Here is a 17,751-nt window from a genome sequence, read left to right as displayed (position 1 = left end):
TTCCATTTTTAAATGTTTTTTTAAGAACAGAAATCCCCTTCCCTTTCACATGGCCCATTTACAACTTTAAAAGAATAAATAATTTACACTAAAAGAGAATTTACTTATAAGTATTTATAGAAATGATGCTTTTTTTTTAAGAGAAAAGTAATGTCTCTCATATAGAAAAACTACGAGATCAGAAAAACTAAATTACAATATTTGCTGGAATTCACCATCAATCCTGTTCTCTGAGTAGATTCTCAATCAGATTTTTTAAATATGTTTAGAACAATCTTGATCTGAAGATTTGAGTAGTAGTATGAGGTTGTGTTATCAATTATAGAAAGTGTAATATTTACACAATCCAAATATCAAAATTTCAATTGAGGAATTTTCTCTTCCATTTTTGTAATAGGAGTGAAAATTTCCAAACACAAATTCAAAATAAAATGTTTCTATTTTATTTTAGTATATATCTATGAAACGATTTAAGGATGACATAGTTATTGAAACTAATGAGGAGATGTAAACATTGATATACTACCTGCATTTTTATATTTATATGTATTAGATTTATATGTATTTAGATTTATATGTATTACTTTAGATTTTTATGTATTACTTTTAAATTAATTTTGAACTGTTATTAAAAAGAAAATCAAAAAGCTATTTTCAGAATTTTGGAATCTTTGATAAAAATAATGTTTAAGCAGCATTATATGATTCTGGATTTTTCAAGATTATTAATGGAAATAAATGCTATTTTTTATCAAGTTATCATATGTAACAGAATTTACTAATTCAGTAGTTTTGAATATTATAAATAAAAATAAACATTTTTTTTTTCCGGAGATTAAATTTATCAAAAGATACATAACTATAAGAGATAATAAAATAAATAACTCGTCATTCAGGATGGCGAATATTTTTACGAGCAGTTATTACGTGGCCAATATCAAAAAATCACAAATACCAGTGATCAATACTTTTCAAAGAGGGGTGTGATTCAAATTTTTGATATGATCTGGTGATAGTTCGATAACAGGGCTTGGATCACAATCGAAAGTAACAATCGATACGACCCGTCCAGTTGATTATAGATGGGTGCAATAAACTGATCGAGATTCAATGCATGATTGAATTCTTAAACCAGAATTCAATCATGCATCTCTTACACACTGATGCACGTTCCAAGAATAGAGCTGCCGCAAATAGTTGTGGCAGGTTGTAGGACTTATTGATCACATACATAGAGTTTCTCATCTCGCAAAAAGTCGGAACCGAAATCTCCCGATCCTATCGCATGATAATGACCCTCGCTGGAAGCAATACGTGGCTTGTCTCATAGTACGAAAATAAGATTTCTTTTGCACTCGTGTCTCCACAGAAAAATATTTGTGTTTTTTTAAAAGAAATTTCTGCAGATATTCAGTGCACCAAACAAATTTCATATGTGATATTCTTAAATATATATAAAAACCATAATTACTATTTTTCCATGATTAAAATGTTTTGATATTTGCATAATTAAATTTTCTGTGCTTGGTTAACATGATAAACTTTAAAAAAAATCCGATGAGTTAAATACGTTAATATTATTTATATTTGTTGTTCCTATGCAGATTACTAAAAATTGAAAGCTTTTCAAACAAAAATAATAAATCAGTCAATAATTTAATTTAATAACAGAAAAAGATTATCGTTTAAAATATTCCTACCACTCAAATATCCGACTTGGATAATGTCAATAAATGATTAATAAAAAATTAATAAGAAAAAGTTTTTTTTTAACTAAAAAAAATCTTTATATATATATATATATATATATCTTAAGCACAAAAATAAATTATTCTTGATGGCTATCATAAAAAGCACAAAATATTGAGTTCATTATTTTTTTTACTGGCAAATGTTTTATCTGATCGGCCGAGCGTTTTCCAACGAGTTAAATCCTTCTGAATTCCAACAGAATTAGTTGACGGAACGGCATGTCAATGATTGATAAGCAATAACTGTCAAGGAACTTGGAGTCCCACAGAGAACATGTGTTGGAAACCTGAAATCGCCTCAGACCAGTGATATAATTAAAAGCGATATTGTTGCAATAAAATTTACGAATTCTATCATTTTTGGTTTCGTTTATAAGTTTAATCAGATATGTGAATTTTCTAGCATATGAATTATTTCTATTACTTCGTACTGTTCATAAAGAAATTCAAAATGAATCTGAAACGAAAGAATAAAATGACATTTCTTTCATATAACAATGCATAGTAGAAAATCATATTAGGATTTTGCATATTATTTAGTAAAAATTTTGAGAGATTAAAAACAAAATTGAAATTCTTTTATGATAAGTTAGGTTCATATGACATTTGGAAATTATTTTGTGCAAATGGAATGCTTGAAATGTTATATTGTAAACTTATAGCCGATAAAAATGTCTTAAAAAATATTTCATAACGAAAATAAAATTTATAATGTAATGATTTAAAATGAGACATTTAAACCCATTTGAAAATAAAACTGAATTTTATGATGAATCAGAGAAATTTGTATCAAATAATTCTTTGAGAAATTGCATAAATTATTTAAAAAAAAAAAATAGTCTGTAGTGCAAGGAAGACTTCAATGCTGAATGATTCTGTTTCCTGTACTCTTATTTTTTAAAAAATTATTTGATTTCAGAAAAAAAAAATTGTTTTCATTGAAGCTTAATTGCTATTAGCAAATATTAATCAAGGCGAATCAGAGGGTCCCCAAAGACGGCTAGTCTAGTAATTTCTATTAAACAACATCTTTTAAAATTATTGCATATTTTTTTAACTGTTTGGCAAACTTTTGTTTCTTATTTTAGCATTTTTAAAATTTTAATGTATCCAGTTGACATATAAATTATTTTCCGTTGGTGTGGGTTGAATAACATATTATTTCACTTCACAAGTTTGGCATTATCATATAATTTATCACACTAACATCAAAATCCTAGTTTTTAATATGTACCAATGCATATTTTTGAAAAGTAAAATTTAGACTCTTAAAAACTATTATTAACATAGAAAATTTCATTAACGGCCAGTTGTATGTTATCAGTTTCAAGCAATCGTTTTATGTTTGCGCCAAATTTGAGATTAAAAATATTATTTATCTGAAATCTTTCCATAAGTAATTAATTATGGTTGGGGGCTCTTAAAACCTCATAAAGAATTAAATATAAAAATTGACTTAAAAGTAAATGTGTTTTACTTTTTCTTGCATATAGAATAAGTACAAGGGAAGCAAATAAATGTAGGTATAGCAGCTAGTTTGTTATAATTTAAGTTTTAATGCCGTTTTACATATAAGATTCCTACTTAGTTATTTTTTTATTGTAAAATCATACTCTCTTCTTTATTTTATGAACACAAAAGAATATATACATTTATTTCATGGCAATGCAGCTGTAAATTTAACCCATAGATAAATTGTGAAAAGAGTTCACAATTTGTTTTTGTCAAAGTTATCTATCTATGTATCACCAAAGTCTTTCAATGGTAAACTTACAAAATAGTGTAGTAGAATAAGACCATTAATGAAAAAAAATTGAAACATTGTAATACAGTAAAAATTTTATTTTTCTGGTGGTTACGAAAAGCAAACATAGTATTTGTACCATTTAGTGAATACTATGAAGAAATGTGGCATATTAAAAACGCAGAGTAAATAATTAAGATTTTAATTCATTAATTTCATTAAGGGTTATAAAATATTCCAATAATGCTATTTTTTCAATACTATGAAATCAAATCAGTTCTAATTATTTTTAAAAATACGTTACAAAAACAGATACAAATATTTTAATAGCAGGACAAGAAATAAATTCATCCCACATGAAAATTATACAAATATATATAAATATATTTTTGTTTCAGGAATTAAATGTAATTTCGAGAAATAATTTTAAAATTCAACGTAATAAAAATGTTTTCATAAGTTTGAAATTTTTTAAAAAATTCAAAGGATCGAACACACTTAATTTGACAACTAGATCCTTATCAAAGCAAAAATTAAAAACATTTTTTTTTTTTTTTTTTTTTTTTACGTAAGTGTTATATGAAACAATTGGAAAACGATTATCAATTTCTTCACATTTTTGCTACATTTTGAGACTACAAGGCAATTTCAATTTTTCTCAGAAATCGGAAAAAAGAAGGATTTATTCTTATCACAAAGCGAAAACTCCGGTGCCTGGGAATTAATTAGCATTTCTAATGGGCGGAAAATCTGCAGGAAGGGAAAGCATTATCTTTGCCCAATTTGTGACACTTAATAGTAGTAAACAATGTAGCAAATGTTAAACAATGTAAGAAATGGAGAAATTCTATTTTAAAAGAATCGCATTTCATAGCAATGCATAAATATATTACGTCATCCATCCTTAAAATTAGATTTAAAACAGACATTTTAGATAAAAAAAGTAATATTTTTTCAAAATATTCAAAAAAATACAAAAAGTCTATAAAAGGAATATAAAATTAATTATTCTTAAAATAATCCATTCATCTAATGATTCTTTCTAATTGCATAGAAGAAATGAATAGTTTTTTCTACAACGATCAATAAAATCACATCCATAGAAGTATGTATTTTGTATAAGAAATATTTGCATGATAACATTTTTTTAAACTTATTTTCAAAATATGTTTAAGAAAGAAGAATATAAGACCTCTTTGTTTTATAATACGTGAAAAATAAAAATAAAATAAAATAATTCTTTTTCACTTTATTAATATAAAATTGAGATCAATGCACCATGAAACTTCATGATAAACACTAGACAACGCTTCGTTATCAAAAACAGCAGAAATGGAACAGAATTATCAAAAACTACAACTACAAATTCAAGCAAAAAGAATCTCAAGTTTCCTCACTACTGATATTTTTACCTTGGGTACTGAATAATAAAAAAATATTCTAATCATAATGCTTAAAAATTAATATACAACCGATCATTCTTAGATGAATGTAGCAAAAAGTCATCGCAGAAATCAGTCGATTTCCATTTTATGTACGATATTAATGTAAAATCTTAAAGTATACAATAGGCAAATATATTGTAAGTGGAAAAGGAATAAAAAGAGTCTCGAATTTCCTTCAACCTAAAACCGCAAAGGAACAATTCTCCGTATTGACATTACGGGGTCGAAACTTAAGAGGTTTGAGATGACACCTCTGAAATAAAAGAAAGGGCATCGGCTGATCCCCGACCCTCCCGAGGGGAAGAAAAGAAATGCTAGAAACGCAAAACATTCGCAAACTTGTGTTCTCAGGAAATGCTTTCTGCCATCCCCCTAACTGAAGCCATAAATCTGTGAATGAGTTGAAAAATGAATGGATTTGTTAATCTTCCAATTACCGTATCTCTGAAATCGCATATCACTGATATTAGAATTATTCATAGGAAAGTGTTCGTAAGTGTGAAGTCAAAGCTCTGGCATTCGCAGTTGACAATACACTAATCCATAAAGATAATTTCTAATAGATCTTTTAATGGCATTCATTCTCCAGGCGCCATCTATTGGCAGAATATAGAGTTAAAGTGAACATTTTAAAGAAATTACTTCTTTTTTAAAATTAACTTTTTGTTTTACTCCAATAAATAAATAGTTTAAAAAAAATCAAAAATCAAAAGTAAGCTGAAATAGATAAATTAAGTCAATCACACGTCACTTAAATTAATAAATTAAGTATTCATTACAATTAATAAATTTTATATTTAATACTAATTAAAAATTTTTAATCAATAATATGATTGAAGTAATAGATATTTTGAACAAATATTTAAAAACAACAATACCAAAATTATTTGTTGCTCAAAAAATTGGATTATGCATTCCTATTCGTCATCTCTAAAAACGTTTTGGATTTGGATTTGTAGCGGCCAAACATGCGATAAATGACTGTTTGCTTCGCCAGCTGGCTACTCACATCTGTGGAGATGAACTTCGCTCCCCAACGAAAACGAGTGACCTACTTCCTAGCTTCGCCGGCTTGCTCCGAACTTCTGCCTCGCGCTGGTCGATGGATATACGTCCGATGTATCATGATCTATATTTGTTTATTTAATTTGTAATTAAATTTTATCATTGTTATCCTACATGGCTCGCAGTCTTTCGTTAATCATCACTTAATTTTTAAGTAAATTTGGAAATGCGTGTTAAACCACGCACTAAAGATTCGTTCATGCGGACTCACTGTGGATTCGTTCATCAATGTCGAATGTTCATGCGGACTAGTTCAATTCAAATTCAACACAAATTCTTTACAGTAAAGCAGATTGTTACTGTAAATAGTTTGTTACAATAAGTAGATGTTATTGTAAAGAATTTGTGTTAAAAGATCTTGTTTTACTGCAACAAAGCCGAGGTTTCCTGAACTTCTTTTGTTTACAATTTTAGATTTGGACTTCTAGTGGTAGAAAGAGCCTACTGCGTAGTTTAATGTAATTCTATTTTATCTTTTTCGAAGATGGATCTAAATGAAATTATCTTAAAATTACCAGAATCTCAAAAACGAGACTTAATCGAAAAATTACTTTATGCATTTTCTTTACAAAATGGCGGCATTGATACTGCATCTAAAGATTCTGCTGGTAATTCAAGTAAGGATTTGAAAAAGTCTGTAAACTTATCTAACAGTACGCCTGAAAAATCACTCAAACAAAAAACTTTAGATAATTGGATTGTGAAGAGCAAAACTCTGTCATCAAATTGTGAGAAAGAATTGGTAAAAGAAGCGGGAGAATCATCGAGAAATGTCGAATCTGAAGAAGGAAAGAAGTTGGAAAAATCTAGTAAATTGGATAATGCAATTAATAAAAAGAAGTTAATGGTTCTTCTTAATAGGGAAGATTGTCCTGAATCAGTGCAGAAGTCTTCAGAACACAGTGAATTATGTTCTGAAACGAATTTGTCTAGTCCTATAAATATAAAATCACCTATTAATAAGAATAAACATGTTTCTGAAAATTTTGATCAACAAAATAACACTCCTGAGCAACATTCACCTATACTAACACGCTCTTATAATTTAAGGGCAAGAGGAGTTATAGATGAAAAGCTATGTGATGAAACAAATAATTCTATGGCTTCCTCAGCAGAATGTAAAGATAATGATAAAATTCTCAAACCTATTCATAAATCAGCTACTAAACAGAAGCAAAAATTGAAAACCTCTCTTGGAAAAGATATAAGCACAAATTCTAATTTTGTAGAAATGGATTATGATCAGAAAACTAATTCATGCAATGATAAAACATCTGAAGACAATATAAAGAATTCTGAATGCAAAACATCACCTACATTATTCCAATCTGAATCGGAAAGAACATTAGTTGATGGTAACAAAATTACTGTTACTGATGAAAACCCAACTATAGTTGAGTTAGACCCATCTTTGGTTGTTAAAGGAAAAAGGAAAAGAACCTGTACAGATAAAGAAAATAAAAAAATTTGTACTTCCAGTGCAGTCCAGAAAAGTTCAGATAATCAAGAAAGTGCAGTAACTGAGTTAAATGAGAATAACAAAAGTGCTGAATATGTTCCAAGCAAGAAAGTTACAAAAGTAAGTGTTATAAATACAGATTCTACTGAATTGACAGTTGGAAAAACAGCACAATTACCTGGAACTGTTGTAAGTGCTTCTCCAAGCCAGGAACAAATAACTACAAATAATATTAAATCTGTTTCAAAGCTAAAGTTGAAGAAAACTATTAAAAGTAAGGTTAAAAGTGATATGGCTTCTTATGAAAAAATAAAATTGGATCCAGCAGCATCTAAGATGAAAAAGAAAAACTTAACCAGTCAAGAAGTTAATTCTGATATTACTATAAATATTGATTTTCAGAGGATTTCTGATGAACAGTTAGAATCCGAAAAGAACTCTGAAACTCAAATTAAGGTGTGCACTAAAGAAACAGAAAAACTGTTAACAAAAGATATAAAATCTGTTACTGCAATAAATGGAGATTCAAAGAGAATAAGTAGGAAAAGAGGCTGTGAAAATAAAAGAATGGTGACAACTAAGAACAGTTCATTATCTGACCAAGAACCAACTTCTAAAAATAATGATAAAGACTGTACCACTTCTATCAATTTTTTATCAAAAATGTCTCCTTCTCAAAATAAGGAGTTTACTAAAGAAACTAATGAGTTGTTAATAAAAGAGACAAATATTTTAACCCCAATAAATGCTAAGAAAATGTATAAGAAAAAAGGTAAGGTATCAGCAAAAAATAGCTTAATATCTGATTCAGAACAATCTTCTATAAATAATGATGAGGTCAGTATCATTTCTTCTGAAACTTCATCTGTTGATTCATTAAGAAATTTAACATCTCAAAGCAAGAAGTTTCCCAAGGTTACTGAAGAGTCACTAATAAAAGGTATAGATACTGTAATTCAGTTAGATGTAAGTTCAAAGAAAATATATAGGAAAAAAAGTAATGATAATAAGAGCAAGATATCAACGAAGAATAATTTAATATCTGAATCGGAACAATCTCCTAAAAGTAATGATATGGACAGTTTCACTCTTGAGACTTCTTCAATTGATTCTTCAAAAAATTCACTCTCACGAAGTAAGAAATTTGTTAAGGATACTGAAGAGTCATTAATCAAAGATACACCTACTGAAACTACACTAAATATAAAATCTAAGAAAATATGTAGGAAAAAAAGCTGTCAAAATAAAATTCAGATATCAGCTAAGAAGAGCTTAGTAATTGATTCTGAAAAAACTTCTAAAATTAATGAAATGGATAATATCACTCCTTCTGAGGCTTCATCTCAATGCAAAGAGTTAGCTAAGGCTACAGAAGAGCTGCTAAGTATTGAAACTCAAATAGGTGCAAATTCAAAGAAAAGATATAGGAAAAAAAGCAATGAAAATAGAAGCAAAGTAGTAGCCGAGACCAATTTAATATCCAATTCAGAACCAGCTTCTAAAAATAGTGATAAGGACAATATAATTTCTACATCAACTGATTCATCAAACAATTCACCATCTCAAAATAAGAAATTTTCTAAGGAAACTGAAGCGTTGCTAATAGAGGATACAACTGTTGTATTTCCATTAAAATTAAAGTCTAAGAAAATACGTGGGAAAAAAAGCAATGAAAATAAAATTATGCTAGCAACTAAGAATACTTTAAAATCTGATTCGGTGCAGACTTCTAAAAATAATGGTAGAAACAATATAAATTCTATTGAAACTTCATTAATTGATTCATCTGAAACATCTATCCCTAAAGATATTTCTACTAAACAAATAAGTTCTTCCGATACTGAAGCAACTATTTCTTTAAGTCGGGATAACTATTCTAAACCCATCAATGCATTTACTCTGTCAGATGATCATAGTATAAAAAATTCCAAGTCTCTGAATAGCGATTCTCGTAATGAATTAAATATTTTAAATGAAATGAAAGAAACAGAAGAGGATCTTTCTAAAAAATCTAATGCTGGTTCACTTAATGGGCCTCAAACTTATGATAATATTCAAGAAAGCTCAGAAGTGTCCAGTGTTTCCAAAAAAGTCAATACTTTAAAAAAGAAAACTGTAATGCAATTACCATCTAATTCAAAAAAGAAATTAAAAGTCATAAAAGATGAAAGTAGTTCTAATAATTTGAGTATTGAAAATGAAAATTTGTGTTTAAAAAAGAATGGTTCAAAGAAAATAGTTGTATCCAGAAAAATAAAACTTGGACCAGATTCTAATAAAGAACACTCAGTTGTTCCGATTGCTAAATCAATGGCCAATAGTTCACATTCTAATGCAGTTAAAGAACCAAATGAACATCTCTTCAAAAATTCAAAAGTAAATAATAAACTTGGTCGAACTCAGAAGAAAACAGTTAGATTTCAAAATTCTAAAAAAGTCAAGGAAAGCCATTCTAAAAAGGAAAATAATTTGGAATCTCAAATTATGTGCAATAGTAACATATCTAAAAATGGTGAAATGGAAGAATTAAATTGCAGTTTGGTTAACGAAAGCTCTACAAAAAATAAACTTCATAAAGGTACCAATTTATCAATGATCCAAACTGATAATTTAGAAGGTGAAAAAGAAAATCGTGATATAATTAAAAACATGGAAGAGGAAACTGAAAAAGCAACTGATTTTATTGTCAATAACTCAAATAATACTGATAGTGCAGAGATAAATTTTAAAGATCCAGTTGAGTGTGATGAGAAGATGAAACACAATTATGAAGCCTTTTGTAAAGTAAAAGAAGTTCTAAAAGTTATAGGAATAAGTATTGAAGAATTATTTGAAAATTCAGAGATGATTAATAGTTTAAAATCTGCACCACCAGATGGTGTTTATTTCATCAGCAAATGTAAATCGGATTCAAAAATGTCTGTTCACATGCATGAATCAAAAAAGGAATTGAGAAATATTTTAAACAAGTTGAAAAGGAAATACAATGACGAAGCCAAATAAAAAGTTTTCCTTTATTGGTTATGAAAATTTTCTAATATAAATTTTATTCTATATTTTCATGAATTTTTTTTCTTATCTTCAGATAAAATGCTGATAAATAAGAAGAACAAATCTAATAATATCTTATTTTAACATAAAAAGTTATCAGGTTTCATTGCTTTTGACATTTTTGAATATTTTATTATTAAAAAGTATTAGTGGTCCAAACATCAACCTAAAATGATAAAATATTTGACTTTTGTTAATATCTCATGAATTTCGTTGTTTCCAAGATTAATTGAACATGATTTCTTGTTTCATATTTTATTTAAGAAAAAAAATTAGTATATATTGATTTCTCTATAGCATAAGTTTATGCTATTTACTTTGTTTTTGAATTAAGTGCTGTTCATATAAATTATGTCGAATAAGATTTTGTAAGTCTTTTTTTTTTTTGCATTTATGTGTGTTTATATATTGGTTTGTCAGTATTCAAATGGAGGACACTTTTCAAACACAATATCACTTTTCAGAGGACATAAAAACCAGTACTTATTGTATTTACTTTTTTCTTTATCAAGAAATTTTATTGGAAATGAACCTAGATTTAAGTTTTTTTTTTTTTTTTTTTTCATCATAAGAACGGAAGAGATGAATTTATTGTTACTTTTTCTTAATCCTAGTTCTAGTCATTTTTCCCCCTATCCTTGAAATAAAATATACTTGTTTTTCGTAATTTTTTTTTTTTTTGATATAAGGTTGTTATTCCATAAAACTGGATATTGTAAATAGTTATAGCTAATATCAATTTTATGTTATTGTTAAATAAAATTTTTCAATTTTTGTTTAGTTCTCTTTAATTAAGTAGTTAAGAAAACCATAATGAATTCTAAGATATATATATATTTAAGAAACTGTATTTTCTTATTTTTATCTGAAATCATTGGAGCTGTAAGAAAATAATCAGTAGCATGGGCATTGAATTATATTCCTCTTGCATATTAAAAAAAAATGCATTTAAGATATATTTCAGTCTGATTAAAATTTTTGTCCTTTTTCATATTTTGCAAGAAGTGTTCTTTATTAATAAAAAGAAAGTTTATTTTCTATAGTCAATGTAGAGGTGTTTCTAGAGTGATCTTTGTTTAGCAGAGAAGTATGAAGGAAATAAATATTAAGTAATTTTCTCTATTTGCTCAAAACTATAATATTTGTTTGAATTGACTTTTGGCTGAAATACAATAATGCATTTGTAAAACAAATTTTTTATTCTCATTAATTTGCTGAGATTGAAAGTTAAGTCAATCTGGTATTATAGATATATGTACCTTAGCAAAATGATTGTCATATCTGCTTAATTTGTAAATTCCTTTTCATAGACTTTGCTTATTAATTATTCCTAAGGAAATCTATTTAATGAATTTAAATCTGGCAGTCATGAAAGTCACTTTTAAATATCTCCATATTCTATTAGTTATTTCCATTCTGCTGAAACCACATTCTAGATAAATTCCATTATAAAACAGCTCCACCTAATTAGTACAAATATAATAACCAAAAGTTTAGCAGATATTAAAACATCATTAAAGAAAAAAGACTCGGTTAATGTACAGTTTCTCTCTAATATAGGCACTGACTGTGTAAATATATTAAGTCGGTACCTTGGTGTGTGGTCATATATAATGAGGATTTTCTAGAAACCAAAAGGGACAATAGCTTCTCTTTTAATTTCAACTCGAAAAAAACTTTCTGAATAATAATAATAATAAAAAAAAAAAAAACAGTTTCTTATGTCAGATGTATAAGGCTCAGAAATTTAGACATCTATTTCCAATTCTGAGGAATTCTAGATGAAAAAAGTCAGCAAATTGTTTACATTTACTTAAAATTAAGTATTAATTCTAAATAGGGAATATTCGCAGATATGCTTATCCTAAAGGTTCAGTAGTAATTATGTTTACTACTTCCAGTTTGACTTGAATGGTTAACTAGAAAATACATTTGTCATTCTTAATTTCATCAATTAAGTAAAAATCATCTAACAAAATTTCAACATTTTCTTATCTTATACGATTAATTTATTATAATAAGCCTTCCAATTTTTTTAGGTGTTTTGGAGTCATTCCTTGAAAACATTTAAATAAAATGGCTAAGGAAATAAAAGATGAAATTGGATTTTAAAAAGCTCTTCGATGCAGAGTTATGCTTGAATAAATAATTGAAAGAAAGAAATCTGTTGTTTTTTCTTATGGCACTTATGGTTGGCTTTTCTTATGGCATGGACAAGCCCGCTCTTACGAAGACAGCGATTATAGTAGTGCCATCTAAGGCCAAGAGAACGATTTAGCTACACACAAGTCGGAACCCCTTTTTACGGGGCGGACTTCATTTAAGGTGGGTTCAGACGAGGCTTATTATTGCGCGCAATAGAAGGTCACGCCTACTTCAGGAAAATCACGTGACTGCAACGGGACAACTATTAGCCATTGTCCCATCAACGTTGTCTCAACTGTTCACACGGGGACAATAGAGGGACAACGTTTGCGCGCAATAAAAAGCCTCGTGTGAACCCACCTTTATACATTTCATTCACTCATCCACAGACTGTAATTTAGACCTGAATAAGGTGTAAATCTGTCGAGAGTTAATACCACTGGGGCACTCGATCAGGAGTGATCGAGTGCCCCCAGTGGTATTAACTCTCGACATGGAGGACTTTTTGACCTCCGCGCGTCAGCCACCACGCAAGCGGGGAATCTTCGGCCGGCGGAGTTCGAACTCGTAACCTAAGGGATGCGAATCCAATGGTCTACCAACCAGGCTATCCCGGTCCTAGATATAAATCTAATTAAAGCTGCTTACTACTCCTTAACCCCTTTTAATATCATAATCACATACACACAAAAAAAAGACAGACATTGTAAAAGTTTCTAAAAGAGACACATTTCACTTTAAGATAAAAAAAATTAATTAAAATATAATATCTTCCTTTTAAGAACTAAAGATGGCCAATTATAGAATGTGGCTTCCTTTATAAGATTTTTATATTTAAAACATTTTTTTTTTTTACTATAAAAATTTTCAAAAATTTGTTGAAAGATTACAATTTTAACAAAATTTTCGTATTCCTGTAATATCCATCGAATATTCATATTCAAATTCGTTTATGAATATATTAAAATGTGCATCCTGAATGTGACCTCATACTGGTTTAATACTCACTTCGCAAAATCTCTTTAGTTCTGCACTTGAAAAGTATAATATAATGCAGAAAGCTTGCTGGGTGTTTAAAATATGCAGTATTTCTTTATTTGTGAGGTAAATAGACACTGCCACCTGCTGTAAGCAATTTTATTCAAAATTGTTGTTAATTTGAAATAAATCTCAGCATGGTTCTTGAAGACAGCCCATTTATTAGAAAAGAAATGAACACAGGTATTGATGGTTACGCACACAGCATACTAAGCAGTTTGTGGGAGGAATGTGCTGGAACGAAGCCAGAAGCGTAACCACACAGATATTCTTACTCGAGGAAAAATAGTTCACTCGTTTCATCCCAACAAAAATAATAAGATATATTCATTTTATATAATTTTTAATGAAATATTTTAAAATTTAATAAATGTTTTAAATTTTAACTATTTAAATATACTTATCTTTTGCATATTATTTTGATTTTATTTTAAATTAATGCTTGTATTAATTTTTTTTTCTTAATATGCATTTATTAGATTTATTTTATATATCTTCTAAAATGCATAATTTTAATGTTTCAAATGAAATAAAAATGATTATGAAATTAAAATATTCATAATTTTTATTATTATCATGAGAAATTTATGTAATTATCTTAACAAATTTTCTTATAAACCGACTGCTCTAAACAAAGTGTCACCAAATGATCCACCTTCATGGATTGTAGTTAGTTAAAAGAAATGTTACTACAAAATCAATATTTATATTTTATTATATTAAAAAAATTGTAAGAAGCCATGTTGGAAAAGGTTAAAAATGCTTAAGACAGTAAAATTCAGAGGTTAAAATTATCAATAATAATGATATTTATAACTTCTATAGACTGAATGGAACTTTTTTTAAATTTAAAATATCATTAATGGATATGAAATATGATAAATAGGATCAGGGGGTTATTAACAATTTTTTTTTGTCATTGTATTTATTGATTCAAAAATTTTTTAACATAAATTCTTACTAAATTAAATATATAATGATGGTATTTTTATTAAAATATTTTTTATGCTTCTTCAAAGGATCTTAAGCCAAAATGAAATTTGTATATTTGATCTGGAGTGACTTAAAACAGTGGGTATCCTTCATGATCCTCTGGATACAAGAATTTGCATTTAGCATGTCACACTTTTTTAATGATGCCTTCTTATTAATAATTTTAGTTCCATTCCATTTTTTTATTAAATTTAGGTGTTAATAAATCAAGTATCTGATTCCCCCTCCCTCATTCTATGAAGGAGGAAGGGATTTAACTTCCAAGAATTGGAAAGAAAAAACTCAATAATTCTGAACATCATTTAGCAATGCTTATTACATATGATAATGTTATATTTATACTGTTATTATTTTTTCAATTTTGAACTTATGATGACTTATATAAATTCTAGTTTTTTTATTCTAGTTTTTTATTATTATATCATCATAATATAAATAACAAAATAGTTTGATTAAGAAATTAATCCAATTAAAATATTAATTTTAAATCATGATGCAACTAATTAGTTTGTAAAAATATAAATTTGTTAATTGGCAATAATTTTGAAATATAAAAGTCTATTTCAAGGAATAATTATATTAAATCTCATGGAGGTGTGGTTGAAACACTAAGAAAAGATAACAACAGTAGAGGGCACTCTTCTGCTTGTCTGAGGAGCAATTGCAGCTCTCAGATTAATAAGTAGCTGCATAAGGCCACAGAAGACTGTAGTTTTATTAAAAAGTTATTATTAGTCTATTTGTCATATAAATTTGTAAAACAGAGCAAATTCCTATGAATTAAAAATATTAGGACAATATTAATACTTTATGAACTGATATTGGTCACATTCTTATCTGTTTCATTTCATTCTCTTAGTTATTACAATATTTATAAATAACAAGCATCTGCTTAAGTAATCTATACTTATAATAAAGCTCAATGTGTGTGTGTGTGTTGGCGCTCTACAGGCCAGACTGTTTGACATACAGCTACCAAATTTGGTACATGTATACCTTGGAGGTTGGGAATGTGCACCTGGGGTTTCTTTTTTCGAATTTTTAATTAGAATTTTAATTATTAATTAAAAACTAACTTTCCCGCCAAAACAATCTTCCATTTTCCCCACCGCCAACTTTTCCGCCAAAAAAAATCTTCCATTATCCCCAGCGCTAAACGAGAAAGACTTCAGTTTTTTTTTCTCCTAACAGTAATGAGGCTAGGGTTAAAATTTTTCGGCGGATTATTTCAATCGGTTCTGTTTATTTTCTTAATGTTTGATGCATTTAAAATTAAACATTGTTAATGAATCAATCTTTCAGATTCATTCTGAAGTACTTTTGAATTAAAATAAAACAGAATAAAGGAAATAAAAAATTTCTAATCCGCATAGCGTTACCCCAACTGGCGTAGAAAAAATCACGTATTTGCGTTACGTAACCGGCGAAGAAAATTCACGCATGCGCATTCTGTTCTGATTGTTGCCATGACAACGTTATCAATGGATGATTTAAATTATTTTTGGGTTAGTTGCATGCTTTTGTAAGTAAATTGTATTTATGTTAGTTATATATTCTTTGCATATGCTTATAGTTTTAAGTACATCGTTTTTTAAGTAGTTTTTTTAAAACCTGTTTTTAACCGTTTATTTTAAACGATTCGTTTTATTTTCTTAGTGTTTGATGCATTTAAATTTAAACATTGTTAATTAATCGATCTGCTCATAATGAATCTAAGAAAATTTTGTTGACCAACTCTTGAGATATTACATAAATTAAAAAAGATATTCTTTAGTGCCCATAAAGTTTAAACGCTGAGTGACTCTATTTTCAGTAATCAGATTATAAAAATATGCTTTGTTTCAGTAAAAAATATTATTATATTAATTGAAGATAAATTCTTTCCACTTTAATTTAAAGCATAAATTCTACGGGTGCTAACAGAAAATGAGAGAGATACATATTACGTTATGACTGAAGGCCTTTATAATATTATGAATGAATTATATGATAATCAAAATTTGAAGTTTTAAAATATTTTGATGAAGAAGCTATTAAAGTAGAAATTGCATAAAATATTTAATTATTAAAATTTTAACGAACATTAAGATTGGCGAACCGGCTGGTCGCCAAAAGCGGCTAGTGTTATATAAAAACAAAGATTTGCAGTCAACAAATAAAATACATTTTTAAATTAAAAAAAAGTAATAAAATAAAAAAAAAATTAACCTCAAATGAAGCAATAACTCATTAAATTAAAAATGCATTGAAATGCGATTCTAAATTGACGAGTTAATTAAATAAAGATGTAATCATAATCTGAATTGATTATGACTCAAATCTGTAACTACTGTTGAGAAGAAAAAGCTTTATGAAACATCCATAATCAGATTGTTACAATTATTATAATCTTTCTACTAATAATAAAGATGAATGTATTAGTGTCTATGTTCGTCCTCTATTCCCTACATATTTTTCCTAGAATTATCAACTTTGGAATCTTGGAACAAATTTGTTGAAATTTAGTTAAAATTATTTAATTCTGATTTTTAGATCATTTTTAAATTTAAAAAAGTATATTTCAATAATACTAATTTTTCTATTTTTATAAATTTTTTAAATATATTTTGCAACAATATATTACTTTCTTTCTACTTAATATTTCATCCACCCCCCTCCCCTTTTTTTTTCTATTGTTAATAATGAAATCATAAATTCTGACTTATTTTCTTATAATAAATTTCTATCTAAAGCATGCTTTTAATATACTTTTTGAAATTTGTTATATTACAACAAAGATTTATCTTCCCTAGTAAGAATGATGAAATTTATTTAAAGTATATTCATTTTTAAAACACTATTATCCTTTAATATAAGATAATTGGATGCACAAAAGTATATCATCTTTCTAATTGCTTGAAAATTGCTTTTTTTTAAAAAAATTTTTAATGCTTTTAATCAGATAAATTTTTATTGAATAATCTTCTGAGCTATAACACAAATTATGAAAAATATATCATAGTACACAAAAAAATTTAATAATTCTACTTTCTTTCTTTTTTTTATTTAAAATAAAACTGT

The 17,751-nt window shown here is 27.5% G+C and overlaps 1 protein-coding gene across 1 annotated transcript; it reads left to right on the top strand.

Moving 5' to 3' along the window:
* Positions 1-6,489: 6,489 nt before the first annotated feature.
* Positions 6,490-10,467, top strand: LOC129984928 (uncharacterized protein DDB_G0287625-like). The gene is made up of 4 exons (XM_056094876.1): positions 6,490-6,893; positions 7,056-7,403; positions 7,485-9,084; positions 9,190-10,467. Exons 1-4 carry the CDS (start codon positions 6,490-6,492, stop codon positions 10,465-10,467), a joined length of 3,630 nt encoding a protein of 1,209 aa, XP_055950851.1.
* Positions 10,468-17,751: the final 7,284 nt, after the last annotated feature.

This window comes from Argiope bruennichi, chromosome 9 (genome assembly GCF_947563725.1).
Source record: "Argiope bruennichi chromosome 9, qqArgBrue1.1, whole genome shotgun sequence".
NCBI classification, from domain to species: Eukaryota; Metazoa; Arthropoda; class Arachnida; order Araneae; family Araneidae; genus Argiope; species Argiope bruennichi.
Note: the sequence above shows the minus strand (reverse complement) of the source record. Positions and strands in the feature narration are given on the sequence as shown.

Bases quoted from the DNA above. Each gene is read 5' to 3' on its own strand.
- LOC129984928 (XM_056094876.1), top strand. From the start codon at position 6,490: ATGGATCTAAATGAAATTATCTTAAAATTACCAGAATCTCAAAAACGA. The intron at 6,894-7,055 runs GTCTTCAGAACA...TTATAATTTAAG, and splicing joins TGTCCTGAATCAGTGCAGAA to GGCAAGAGGAGTTATAGATG. The intron at 7,404-7,484 runs GTTAGACCCATC...TTGTACTTCCAG, and splicing joins GAAAACCCAACTATAGTTGA to TGCAGTCCAGAAAAGTTCAG.